Source organism: Colletes gigas, unplaced genomic scaffold (genome assembly GCF_013123115.1).
Source record: "Colletes gigas isolate AHSC1104 unplaced genomic scaffold, ASM1312311v1 Colletes_gigas_Sc00013, whole genome shotgun sequence".
Lineage (NCBI taxonomy): Eukaryota > Metazoa > Arthropoda > Insecta > Hymenoptera > Colletidae > Colletes > Colletes gigas.
Window position 1 is genome coordinate 3,199,785 of NW_025106642.1, and position 15,025 is coordinate 3,214,809.

At 33.4% G+C, this 15,025-nt stretch overlaps 1 protein-coding gene across 5 annotated transcripts in view; it reads right to left on the bottom strand.

Moving 5' to 3' along the window:
- LOC122399332 (glutamate-gated chloride channel) overlaps nt 1-15,025 on the bottom strand; it is a 57,823-nt gene that overhangs the window by 27,886 nt on the left and 14,912 nt on the right. For 2 of the 5 annotated variants that reach the window (XM_043399947.1, XM_043399945.1), the window contains exon 4: nt 7,891-7,958. The exons of the other annotated variants lie outside the window; for them this stretch is intronic. In XM_043399947.1, coding sequence (XP_043255882.1) covers nt 7,891-7,958 — 68 coding nt within the window. The remainder of the gene's footprint in view (nt 1-7,890; nt 7,959-15,025) is intronic. 5 annotated transcript variants of the gene reach the window in all.

Genomic DNA, 15,025 nt, shown 5'->3' on the forward strand with positions numbered 1-15,025 from the left:
AAACTTATTACAGAAATCTTATCCACTTTTACACGTACTGCTTGATAAAATGAATCAATATACAACTTATTATTTATTGAAATTATTGACAACTTATAAATGAAAATATCCACTAAAATTCTGACTAAATATTTATAATTAAGTTCTCGAATAATATAAGATCGATAAGTATCATATTAATTTCGATTTTTCTTAATTTCAAATAAAATAATTCGTCTCTAAAAAAGGTTAATTTCTGTCTTTTCCTGTGCTTTTCAAGTTTGCTTTTGACACCAACAACGGAAATATAGTATTATCTATTTGATCTTTTCTCGCGTGACAAAAAAAAAAAAGTAGCAAGAAAAGAAGAATATTAATTAGTAGGAATTTCATTATATTGTTCGCTCGAAAGTCGTATAACATTGTCATGAATTTTACGAAACACACTGTATAATAATGAAAAGTTAATCCAAGTTACTAGTACAAAATCTAACATTCTACTTAATCGGCTACTAAAACCTCTACGGAGTTCTGAAAATAATAATTCGGTGTAACTTTTTAATGGAGATCCGTTGCCTGAACATGCTGGCTGAACTACCTCGCAAAAGAGAATACAATTAACTACCGAATCGAAGTCGAACGATAAGAAAAAAACCGAGCTGTTGGTGGTGGGTGATTGATTTAAATTTTACATGAGTATTTGGATAATAGAGAACGTGGGCGTGCTGGTAAAAAGGGATGAAGAATGAGATGAAGATGATCGTTTTTATATTTTATCAGCTTCCAGACGGTGATAGCGAACAATTTCTTGCCTCGTCGTCTCCGTTGCTCGTTGTGTGCAGACTTCAAAGATAGCAAAGAAGGATCCACTGAGATAGGCTGTGATCGTATAAAATTTTCATTATTCGAAAAAAAACACTGAAAAAGTTTGACAAAGGACGGAGAAGAGTAAATGTTTCTAAGCGGATTAATTTTAAAACGGTTGATCGATACACGGCGCACGTATCCTCGAAAATTGACGTCGAAGCACGAGGAAGGGAGCGCAAAATAAAATACTCCATCTTCCCAGACGAATCTGGCGAATCGATGTTGAGGCCGAAGTAGTAAAACCTTACCATTTTCAATAACAATTTACTCGTTGTAACAAGAGTCGTATTACAATCTCTTTTCACTGGGCAACTTATCGTAACTGCAACCGTCGTTTCGTATATTACAGACGCCATTTGACAGTGGAAAAAGTTGATACTTTCGATCACGATGAACCAGTAGGCGTTCCTTTTGCTTTATCATTTTTTTTTTTATAACGATTTAAGATTGTACACACATCTGTACAACATGCTATTCATGCCCCGATATCGTTTAATCCCTTACTGCACAGTTTAAAAGTGTTTAAACATCGCTGAAAGTAAATATGCACTCCTTGCTGCTATGTTGCTACAGTAAACTCGATTTAGATATAAATAAGTAATGAAAATTAATTTAAATGATAAAATACTCATTCATATATTTCTCCAGAAATATTTCGAATCATTTAGAGAGATATTTTGGTTTCAAACATTGCCCAGCTATTGGCCATCGGTCGATCAAAAACTAATTGCTTCTTTGCACTTTGGAAGTTTCGAATCTGGACTTCGATGCACTTTACGGCCGTTGTAAATGCTAATTAATCGTGGAAACACTTTGAACTCGTAAATTTCATTGTTTTCAGAAGCCCCGCGGAAATTACGGTGAACCAAAACGATGGCTGTCGAGAATGGAAATAAAGAGAAAAGAAAAGCTAGACTCTCTACACAGACATATCGGGAACGCATGCGAGAAATAGAAGAGAAATGACTCACCGGTTCAATGCATCTCGCACTGATGAAACTTAAATATGTCAGGGGTACTTTGAACAAGTGCCCTGCTAGCCGCTACGGTTTGAAGAAGACGAGAAATCGAGCAAAAGCTACAAAAATGTCTATCGAGGTAGACACGGTTATCGTGAGGCAAATAAGTGTGTTCTTTCCGATCGTAACGGCTGAAAGTGAAAATTTAAAAAGCGATGTAAGCCAGCTTGGATCATTTGCAATTGCAAATGTACCTAATGAGGAGTACCAAGATATTGTTATTTTAAATAATGTACCTTTCTGAAACACTAGCGTTCACCAGCTTTGCAGGCCAACGTGACAAATCACCCTATAATAAAAAATTCCAATTTTAAACAGTGGAGACTGTTGACACTCCGTAAATCTTATAATTTTCAGAAGCTTCCAAAGTAGATTAAAATTTTTAATGTTACGCATTTCAAGGAGGAAAGTTTAAGAAACAGAGTGATATTTTTTATTATAAGATGATTTATCTTTTCAATGAGATGTACGCCAATTATTAATTATTTAACCAGATACAGTAACTCCCGCTTTCGAACGACAATTCTCACAGATTTAAATAATGGAATTTATTGTTTACCCCCCGTTCGTTGTTTACGTTTTCACCGGGGGTTGAAAACAGTTGTAATATCGGTTTCAGTTCTTGTGTTATAATCACTGGTTTTTGCTGATGAAAATTAAAACTTTTATATTTTTCATTTTGTATGCGTGAAAGTGTTATCGATGGATTGGCGATGTTTTCACTGATTTTTGATTTATTAAGATTGAAAAATAAAAAGTAGTCCGAACGAGATCGTGTTTGGACTCATTTTTATCAAGACCACTTCCCTGATGCATTGAATATAATTTCATAAAGATATGAAAAAATATGTAAAAATATATTTTTAAGGGACGATCACGGAGACCATATAATGCAAGAGTCTCTTGCTAATGCTTTATCTTGCTCATTATTGTTGTATACCACTTTCCTTGTCGAATGGTACATGTGACATTCTAAATTACGTTAAAGATGGCCACCTATCCCGCTTTCAAGTGAACTGGTAGTTTCGATCGTGTCACTTGAAAACGGGAATTACTGTACACCGTATGCTACGCTGGCTAGTTTTAGAATCACCAATAGAATTATAGTTTATCGTTTAAATAAATGACTCTTGAAAGTCAAACTACGTAGACAAACCTCCGAGTGACCTAACCCTCTGCGATCCTACTGACTCAACATTCGTTCCAGCCAGTCCTGCTTCACGTTCTGCTTCAACATGAGAATTTATGGCAACTCATGCACGTTCTAGAGTTCACGATTATATGTACAATATTGCATATACATCATTTGATCGAATAATATACCATAATAGAAATACTGTTGATTTGACAGACCAATACGAATCGACTTTCTGCAACAAATTTATGCATTTTATGTGTGCAGTTCTTCAATCAAGTCACCGATAACAGTACACATCCGTGGGCTAGGATAATTGACGATAATGTAATCAGACCTGTTTGCCTCGATGGTAAATTAATAGACCAATATCGAGTAATCAATTGCACGAGTTATTGCAGTAAGTCCCATTAGAGGTTGTGCATCGTATGTGGTTTATGCATAACGATGCACTCGACATTTCAGTCGAGCAGGCAAACACTCTGCATATGTAGTTCACACCCTTCCCCCCACAAGTACAACTTGTCTTTAAATACTTTGATCATGTGTATGATAAAATTACCAACGAATCCTACAAATACCTGGAATATTTAGGTTTGCATTTGGGTTTAACAATTGTAAGACCATTTCGAGAGATTTCTATAAAGTTAAGCAACTGCACACCGCTGGAGTACAAAAATGGCAACAACTGCGGAACAAGGTCGAACAGGGTGCAATTTTCTATAAACTTTTCCATTGTTTTTGTGGCCCCAATTCATCGATCAACTGGAATCCCACGCGTTACGATGCACCCTGTATAAACAGTGTGCATCCGCGCGAAATATCAAAGCTACGAGCAATAAAAAATATCAACAAAACTTTTGTTGAAAGTGACAGGCGATATTACCAGCACATCAAAAGGGTTAACTGACTAAGAGCAATAAAACTTTCATTCGTAATTTGAAATATATAACTTTACATTTAGATGAATTTTACGATAGAAATACGTTGATAAATATTATTGTAAACATTATGATTTATTGATTCGATTACATTTGTCGAGACTCAAGTAATTTTAAACGGGAGAGAAATAGTGTTTTTTAATTAAAGAAAAAAATTCTGGTTCAGAGAGGTTAATTTCGATCTACCATTAAAAACGTGGCTATAATTGTTTACGTCAGTCTCTTTCAACCTATGGCCCGCGAACGTGTTACGTGTAGTAGGAGCCCGCAAACTCTTAGAAAAAAAGGATATTCTACAGAGTGATTCTAGAAACTGGGTCAAGATGTAGCTCTTTTTTAAGCGAAGATACAAAAAATTGCTACAGGGAAAAGTTGAATCCCGCAATAGGGGCTGGTGTTTTCACGATATAATTTTTAAATTGTATAGCAATTACACGCGTACAATTACTTTTAATATCAATGTCTATTTCATCGATTGGAAGAATACTGTCTTACGGAAATTTGTTTAAAGAAGCGTATTTGCAATTTTTCTATTTTAATAAAAAGAATGTTTCCTGTAATATTTTATTGTCAGAAAGTCTTTTATTGTAAATAACAAAAACGAACAAAAAGCATCGCCCATTTTATTTTAGGAAGTTCGTCAACCAATTTTCTTCAATCATGTTTAAGTGATTTTTATGTCATGTCTGAGGGTAGCTTTTAGTAACTATATCTTAATTAAATTTTGCCTCTTGTGTTTTTATATCGTGTTTTTCTACCCTCAGAATTTGCGTAATACAAAACGTTACAGAAAATAAAATAAATGTTTACACGCTTGACATTTCACTTGAAGCGTTTCTAATACGAAACCTTGGGAGAAATAAAATATATCTGGGCCTGTATTTACTGGGGTTTTTTAATTAATAAAATGAGTGGAATTCCTAAAGTTTAAATCTTTAATCGAGGAACACCTTTCATATAAAAACCCTGAACTGTGTGTTAAAAAATTGTTCTGAAAGGTGCTTATTACATTCTGTTGTATATTGATACTTTCTTAAATGGAAATATATTATTATGAATGTGTAGGTCATAAATTTCTCTTTGTTTTGTGGTCCTAAATCCATATTTCAAGTTTGTATACTGTCTTGAATGCATTATTGCGTCCACCTTGAAGTCCAGACTTAACTCGAACTTTTGTTGGAAGTTAGAAGTCTTAGAAATATTACTATAATATTTAAAGATTCTTTAAAACACACTACTGTTGTAGTTCGACAGCCTATAATTATAGCTGTAACCAGTGGCGGATCTAAGAAGAGCAACTAAAAAGAATTCGAAATTTCGAGAATCCCACCCCTAGAAATTAGAAATATTAGATTGTGTAGTAAGTCCATTTGCTTGTATACAATTCTCAGGCTTCTCAATTGATAAGCTTTACAGTGACAATATAATAATTTTGCCACAGAAAGGGGAGAACGTTGTGCAACGAGAAGGGGTTCACTGTTTTCCATAAAATTCCATAATATGGTTGAAATATTGACAGAATATAGAATTTATAGAATAACACAATACTTCTTCGACATCATGAAAATAAACAAAAATTAGACGAAGCAAGGTCTGATAAATATACTGGTAAGAATAAAACATCCCAACTAAGCAGCAATATTTTCTGTTCCATCGTTAAACATGAAAATATACGGGGTTGTAAATTATCGTAGTAGAAAACAACTTTTCTGTTTGTATGGTCATAGACATATTTTAGACAAGTTTAGTTATAATAGACAAGTTTCGATGATCAGTAAATGAATAAAGAAATTCCTTAAAACGAGTAGAATTCAAATAATAATTTATGAAAATTGTGTTCCAAGAAGTTATCGCGTTTAGATACGAATCGACAAAATATTAACACGTATTCGAATACATTTATGATTCGTAATAAAAACTATTCTGTAATTAGTTTAATCTTTTCGCAACTTTTGGTGCGTTCACTGGATAGATACGTATCCGTCGATGATTTAAAAATGTTCTACACAGCAAAGCTTTGTCTGCACCGGCGTTCGACGTCTTTTATTACTCACCGTAGGTGAAAGTGGCTAAATGTGTGTGGAGTAGCTGGAACGAAACGCTGACAATAACCCCGGACCGCAAAGGGCTAAAGATGGGCGTACCGCTCGATATTCAGAAAGAAACTGTGCGCACGTCCAAAGAAAGAACGTAGACGTTATTTAGAAACATACCCAGCAACAAGACCGCCATCGCCAACGTCGTCGAACAGAAACGAAACTACCTTAGGTTACTCCGTAACCCGTGACAAAGTAATCAGTAATCAGTGCATCGGTACAATATGCAGAATTGAGAATGCTCGTTTCTTTTTTTTGCGGTACTGACAGACCGAATATAGCAGCACGGAAGAATTTCATTATGCAATAAGGGATTAAAGAAACAAATTAGCGGCTGAGTCTGTAAATACATTTCTCTGTGCATGTTTGCGCGTGTGTGAGTGTGCATGTTTGTATGTGCGTTAAACAATAAAGGAGATAAAACGAACAAGAATCGGAATACAGTGTGGAGTATCTTTGTAGGTGTGATTGCGTCAGCCACGAGGCGAAAAACCTTTGATCACCTTAATGGTTCACATGTAAACGTAGTAAAAGTATGGTAAAAAACGACAAATTCCATTAAATCATCTACGACACAATAGCGTGAGGCGACAGTATGTGGTGTGGTTTTACGATTACGCCCAGCACGACGTTCCGGGGATATTTTTTTGTTTTAACGAGCACGAGTTACAGTAATTCACATTCGCCAGCGACTAAATTCAATACCAGACAGCTTACGATTCACTCGAGAGAGAGAGAGAGAGTGTTTCGTCGCGAACCAATGGTTAACGAAGACCAATGAAATGATAGATAACGATGGAGATGATTCCGTTACTCGACTCTGAGGTCAAAGTTGTCACTCGCAAGTGGGAATTATTGTACTGCGACGCAGTAACGACGATTAGGTGAAATTTTTTCACAGTACTCGTATTCCATAAAGATTACTCTGTTAGAGATATATGTTTCTCTTACTTTTCGGATCGTGAACGATAGAGAGACGTCGTGCTGTTCGTAACATCCAAGTTTCTTCTTAGGCATACAAAACATATGCTTGCTTAATATAACATACGGTAGTAGTGGAATTAAAAAAGTTATGATAGTGGGCCTTAAATACGCACGAGAGCCTGTTACAAAAGGGAAAAACAACACAAAGAAGGTAAAGAGAAAATTTGTACGTGTGTGTGTTCTTCTGTGATATCGTGAGACAAAGAACAGCATTATAGGATACTATAGTAGCGAATTAACAATAAACATGTATGTATATATAATACATTAATTAATGTGTATGTATTATTATACAACCAGATAGTATATGATATCCATTGCGCGTCTAGCTACTAATCTTGGACACTATTCTGTAACTTCTTTGACGGTCTAGAACTAAACGTTCAATGTCTATCCACATACTATTCGAGCCCGTACCGAATTCTCCGGCAAGCTTTTTATAATTTTTTCGTTTTCAGAGGGTTTTTTTTAATGTACCGAGCGATCAAATATATTCGTGGATATTTCTAATTCTAGAATCGACAGTACGGTTTGCAACGTCTTCCAAAGCTAAACGCACTAATGACGTGAAAAATCTATTTTATATATTATTTCTGAATCTACGTTCACTTTGTTCGTTAGAGAGTCTACGTTTGGAAATCACATGAATATCTTTGAGGATCACTTGTGTCACAGAACAATTTTCCGTTCAACGCTTTATACTTCTTCATACTTTTATCTCTCTGGGAAACTATCGTTAACGGATTGCATTTGCTGGTCCAAACGATTCCATACTCTGTATTTATAATACATACAGATTGTACAATGACGGATACTCAGTATGTGTAGGCGTGTGTCTGTGATTTCGGGGCATTATATTTTTAACTTACCATAGTAACGTCATCTATTTTTGAGATACTTCGAACAAATATGTTGACGCGGACAACCGCGGGCCCATCTAACATAGCAAACAGAATAAATAAAATTAATCAATCGTTGAGTAATATGAAACGTATCGAGAGGTGTGTAATGAAAAGAAAGAAACGCTTCTCGAGTTACACTTCTGATAACTGACAATTAGGGAGAACGTTTTTCGTTACGATTAAAAAGTTCCTGGCGACGGGATTAAAAAATCGTCCTTGCGATTGCAATTTTTTTTTTTGGCTTTCGGAATAGCGATCGCGCACGTGCGGCCGCACGTTTCTCTTGCGATTGCGTGGTCGATCTTCGGAAATTCGTGGCTGAAAACCGACAAGAAACGATAAAGCAATTTTCGGGGAGCAAAACATTCGATGCACAAAACGCTCGAAAATTAAATGCAGGGTTACTCACGCAAATTCGGATTAGTTGTATCTTCCAGGGATCGAAAGAAATTAGTTAATTCCTATTTTTAAATCTTATATTATTATTTTCCTCTTTCTCACTATCAAATGGTAAACTCGATGAAAAATGTTTATTACTTTCTGGTTTTTACGAGTAGGAGCGTCATATGTGAAACGTTAAGAAGGATTTCTACGTAAAATGTGACATTTTTGCGAGCAACGTTTTGGAGTTTGCTTAAATTTAAATACCTTGTAATTTTTAATGATATTTCAAGATTTTTAAAAATTTTTTAAATTGTTAATGTTATAGACATGTGAATAATAGTGCCAACTTTTTATCAATAAATACTATTTCGAATTAAAACAATAACATTTTAATACATAACTACAAATGGATGAAATTATTTTACTGAATTTTTCGAGTGTAGTATGTTTCCTTTTCCTTGGTATAAAATGATCCTTAAATCGCGGATCTATTAACATAAAGCACATGTGTACTGTATCATCTTGCAACGTATTTCATTTAATACAATTTTTGTCACTTTTTTTTTGTAATTAGTGATTGAGATAAATTATAGAAAATTACTTTTAGTACGTTACAAACATTATTATATCAGAAACAGTGTTTCTAACGCATTAAAAGTAATTTTTATTGTTTATCTCAAACACTAAATTATAAAAAAAGAAGTGACGAGCATTGTATTAAATGAAATACGTCATTTTAGTTTCTAGAACGCCTTCGATCCTATACTGAAAGGTGATACAGTACACATGAATTCTATATTAGTATATTCATAGATCCACGATTTAAAGATCACCTTGTGCCCAGAGAAAAGAAATATATACTCGAAAAATTCAATGAAAAACGTTCATCCAGGCAATGTTTGAATAGAATATATGAAAATGGTGAGTTTATAAAATTATAGGTATAATTTCACTTCTTTTATAACATTTTGTTTGACACCCTATAGAAAAGTTGTCTAATACTTTTTTGTAGGCATCCATGAGCTTTACTTATAGACTAAATTTCAATGAAATTCATTGACTATTGTAGAAGTTACGGACGTTTGAAAATTTGACCCCATTTTTATGGGGTTTTTCTAACTTTACGGGATTAAGGAACAACTTTTCGAACATTCTTGGAATTTCTACACATTCTCCATTAAAATACGCGTACTTTGAATTTTGAAACATTAAAATCCGTCAATCCATTCAGAAGTTATGACGTTTCAAAGATGCGCATGAAATTTCAGTAGAACGTCTAAACGTATGGTCAGACATGACATTTTTGGTAATGAATTTTTTTCTTGAAACTGTGTAGGATTTCGGGGGTATGTCTGTCCACCAAAAATGCTTGTAATTGACCCCTGCAACCAACAATAATTTTTTCCAGAATGATTTGAAATTTTTTAATTTTGTTGAAAAATTTCACACCTTCTCGAATTTTTTTCTCGAAAGTGCGTAGGATTTCAAGGGTAGGTCTATTCACCAAAAATGCTTGTAATTGATCCCTATAACTAAATATAATTTTTTTAGTATGATTTGAAATTTTTTAATTTCGTCTAAAAATTTCACACCTACTAGAATTTTTTTCTCAAAAGTGGGTAGGATTTCGAGGGTATGCCTATTCACCAAAAATGATTGTAATTGACCCCTGCAACCAACAATAATTTTTCCAGAATGATTTGAAATTTTTTAATTTAATTTTTTAATAACTTTTTAACGAAACCTCAGTCAAGAAATTGATATTCTTGATTTTCGTCTTATTTTGGCCTCTAGAATCTCTCATTAAAATTTTTCCCCAAGAATGGCACTTTTAAAAATCCGTCCAATTTGAGCAAAATCTAAAACGTGACTTAAATAAATGTACAATTTCACGTGGCATGATCTTAACGTGTATTAATGAACTTTCCATCACAAAGTAACATGATCCTCAGGTATATATTATAATACCTTAAATTTAAATAACCCATCGTAGTTATGAATGCATAATCGCAGTAGTCAAACTGAAATATGAATGAAACTTAGTGGCTCCATTTTGTATTAGCAATTTATTAATTGTTAAAAATTAATCCACGACATTTCAATGTTTTTCGTTTCTCATTTCATGTCTAACAAATTAATGAATTGTTAATAATAAATTGAACCATTAAATTTCGTTCATACTATGGTTTAAATAACACCACATGATAAATGAAGCTGTACTAATCATACGGATGAAAAAGGATAGAAATCATAAGAATTTAAGTTTATGTTTAGTACAGTGTTATTAGTATATGATTATATTTAAATTTAAGATATCATAATTTTTATTTGAAAAATATCATATTACTTTATAAACATCGTTAATATAACTTAACGTTTCACACGTATCCTTTTTACTCTTGAAGACCAAAACATAATAAAACATCTTCTATATATTTTTGCAATAGTATACATTTTTTATTTAAAAAAATCTATTCTTGTAACATTTTTATCAAACAAATTTTTAATCACAAGAAGCTTTTTTAAAGATTGTTCTTGTAGATTAGATATTTTAGAATTTCTATAATAAAAATTCCAGGAGAACATCTAAGAACTTTTATTAGAAAAATTAAAATTAGGTAACAAAACTATTCAAATTAAACTGCATATTTTCAAAGAGTTTTATTTATCTATTCTCAACGGAACCTAAAATGTGAGGCTTTTTTCTAAAGAAAATTTTATTTCAACTCTTTAAATAAAATCTATCAAATAAAAAAGTTCAATGGCTGTTTCGATCCCTGGTATTTTCTGTTTGGTTGAAGATAGCAGAAATTGACGAAGGAAAAAATTTGAAAGCTGTAAAAAGATTTTAATTCCTGCATAATTTTTCCCATTAATGCAACGATGAAAATCTGATTCTCTTTGGATTCTTAAAATGTCAGAAAATAAATATTTCACGAGAAATTTTAAATTATTTCAATCGTTATTTACGTTTAAACAATTTATACTAATTAATAACAAATGATATACATTTCTTTTTTTAATGATTATATTGAAAAATCTTGCCTTTCTTTTTAAGAGCACCTCGTGATATATGTATTTAATATTTTCACATTTTACGTTATGTTCTCATATACGCAAAATTATTCTAAAAAATCTGAGAAGTACGGAGCTTCGCTTAACAAGTGCATTGTTGCAGTTACAAGAAAAGTGTGCTCGCAGGAATACAAAACTTTTTACGTTTTCCTCTTTTCGCTCTCGTCAGTACTTGTTGTTTACAACCATACAGAACGAAACACAAAGCTTGTTACGTTGAGCTCGCTTGTGCTCGAGAACTTCTCGTTTCTTAAACGCACCACAATTTTAAACACATCGAATCGGGATAAATACATCGAACATGTAAAGAGAAAGTCCAATGTCGCAAAAGTACGCTAAGGAATAATAGTTTAAATTACGGGTACAACTTACGCACAACTTGTGGCTCTGTTTCGGTTCTTTCTTATTCGCTTTTAAAATGTTGTAACAATGAAACTCTCTTTCCCTCGAACTGAGAACGACTTCGGGAACAAATAAGTCGAACTAATACTTAAAAAGCAAACTAGTGAAACAGTATACATCGATACCAAAAGCGAAATCGAAACGAAAGTTACGTACTAAACAGCAAAATGAAACACGAAAGAAGAAAAGGAACAAAAAAAAAAAGGAAACGAATGAATCGTAATCGTTACTTGGTAGACAACATATATGTTAAATGTCTAAGAACTTTTAAGCATTGTTTCGCACGTATACGGGTTCTCAAGACGTCTGGCCAATAAAAAATGAAGCAGCAACATAATTACCGTGATCGATCTCAACGTGAACTGGATACACAGCATAAATGGGTAAAACATAATCGGTTTACTTTCGTCGCGGGAAACCTTCGTATATATTGAACAAGCATACGTGTAATGTGTTCCTTTATCGGCTCGTTAACTTTCCTCTGGTCCAAATACTTTCGCGTGTAATTAACGGAGAACAACGATTTATGCGTGGTTAAACGTTAATTGCCCGCAGGACTGCTAGAAAAATTTTTTTATAGGTTTATTCGATCTTTTCAAGTATTAACGAATCGAGGATATAATTAGGAAACCGTCGGCAGTTTCCATAGTTAAATCGCAAGGCGCCTTGCTTTTTAACGAAAATTTACTTTAATTACTTATTAATCGTAGACCGAACGAGCCAGGCGTATCGTCCTGAGCCATACAGAGTGTCTGGGTAACATTCCGCCCTACATGAACCAGGACAAGACGTCGGACACGTTGCTCCTGTCGACAGTGTTACCCGTCGACCATCCTCGTGTATGCAACGAACGGATATCGTCTACTTTCCACTACAGAAAATAAGGAAAACTTCGTTTCGCATTGTGCCGCGTTTCGAGGCGAACGTACAGCCACGATCCCCGATGAATGAAATTCAATTAATGCGAATCGTCTCGCAGCTCGACGTCGATAAAACGAAACGAAAATAAAGCTATATTGGCATACAGGCCGTTGCAAACTTTTAGGGCTCGTAGTTCTCATCTAAATGGGTAAAAAAAGGTCTTGACGAACGTGTGTTCTAAAAGTAACATCGTCTTTCGTGTTGTTGCAAATTTTGTCTCTCAGGTTGTCGCAACTCGAGTCTTTCAAGTTGTCGGAATTTCTGTTTTCAGGTTATCGTAATCCATGTCTCTTATGTTATCCCAATTTCTGTATTTCTGTATTTGAAAGGAAGGTGGTAAAAATAGGCCGATTTTGGACCATGCTAGCAACGAAATATTTTATCAGGGTATGATTCTATATCTTTTGAAAAATATGAAGTATATAATTATTGGGATTATTAACCTATCCAGTAGTTGGAGTTTTCGTTATTGAATATACAGGATGTCCAAAAAGATTGGGACCAAACTTGTGCTACGTGTTACTACGAGATCAAATAGATGAAAAAAGTTGATATAAACTTATATTTGAAAATACTTTATTGAGAAGACATAAGCTTTTAAAAAGATTTATGACTCATTGTGACAGCTATAACAAATATTTGAATATTTTTAAAAAATTCAACGATCACTAATTCGACGAATGGAAGCCATTCTTGAAAAGGGAGGAATTTTCAAACGTTTCTTATAACTTTCATAATAAATCACAAATGTCTTTAAAAGCTTATATTTTTTCAATTAAACATTTTCTATGCATAATTTTATATAAACTGTTTTTTATCTATTTGACCTTAGTGATATCTATTATAAATTTGCTCTGAACCTTTTCTAACACCCTGTATGATACATTGTCACTCATTGATATTAGGACACTTGGTCGGTATGTTGTTAATCTTTGGAATATTACAACTTCATCAAAAGTAATCATCCAATAATCTTCTTGGTGTTATTATAAAAATTAAACCTTCTACTTTCACATCCTTAAGTTTTTCCACAAAGATTCATTTGCACTAAGAAACGAGCAAGAAAATAAAATATGTGTCACTTTTCCAAATCCTAACGACAAAAATTCACAAAATTTCCAACGCAACTGAAATTACCATGGATTAAATTTTCTAAAGTTTTGCAAGCTGTTTGAATTTAAAACATTTTTTAAAGTAAAATCATATTCACTTTCTCATTCACTTTTTACTGTGAAAGCATCTCCAAGGAAATTTAATTTGGGAACATGGAGATAGAAGGTTCGATTTTAAAATAACTCCAGGAAAATTATTAAACGACTTCTTAACTTAGAGTTAAAATAATCCGGATATTAACAACGTTTCGTCCAAATCTTCTAATAATTATAAGTCTCAATAAAATTATATACGAACATATCTCGAAAACTGGGGGGAAGAAATATTCCTCCCCTTGTATCTAAATTGTTGTTAAACGGAGATCTATTGGTTATTTTAATAAAATTTTCTACGAATATATCTCGAAGTATATCTCTGGATTTCATCTATTCAAATAAAGCATCCGTAGGTATAAAAAATCAGAATGAATGACGATTTCCTACCTCAATAATATAAGTTATCTATCTGTTGAAACATGAGATTATTTTATCACATGCATGATTTTTTTATCAGTGTCAGACTAAGAATACTATTGTACTTCAGTATGTACAGTTTTCAAGTATAATTAACCAGCTCATATATATGTCTATGCACCAAGTTTTTTTGGATTAGAGTGATCTATGATCTATTTCGACCCTCTGTGTTTCATGTCGAGTGGATGAGAATCGCGAAATTAATGTTAGAAGAATTGCAACAGACATCAGTGTTTTTCCAATGGTAGGACAATTCCTCGTGAACATCAACCATACTAGAATCATTCCCAACGACTGCGACCCCAGGCTGATCCTGATTATCCAGCAAGGGTGGCGTTTTACGATAAAAAGAAAACAATTCAGAATGCATAGAAAGTGAAATTTGCACTAAAATGGGGAAAAAATTACACAGATTTAAGATAGTTTTGTTTTCTGTTTCATGAATCAAAAAGCCTTCCATGCTTTGTTAAGTAGTTTATTAAGAGCTTTTTACTTGTTTAGGCGAGTACTATGAGCCAGAAAAATTGGCACATTCCTTGGATACCCTGTATATATTCTGCTTTCGATATTCCACGTTCGGTTTATTTAAAAAAAATGTTTAAAAAATGCGAATGCATTCAAACGAAAGAATCTCTTACGTTTGCAAAAGATCGATGAGTAAATTCTTATTAGGACTGAACCTGGTAAGCTTAAAA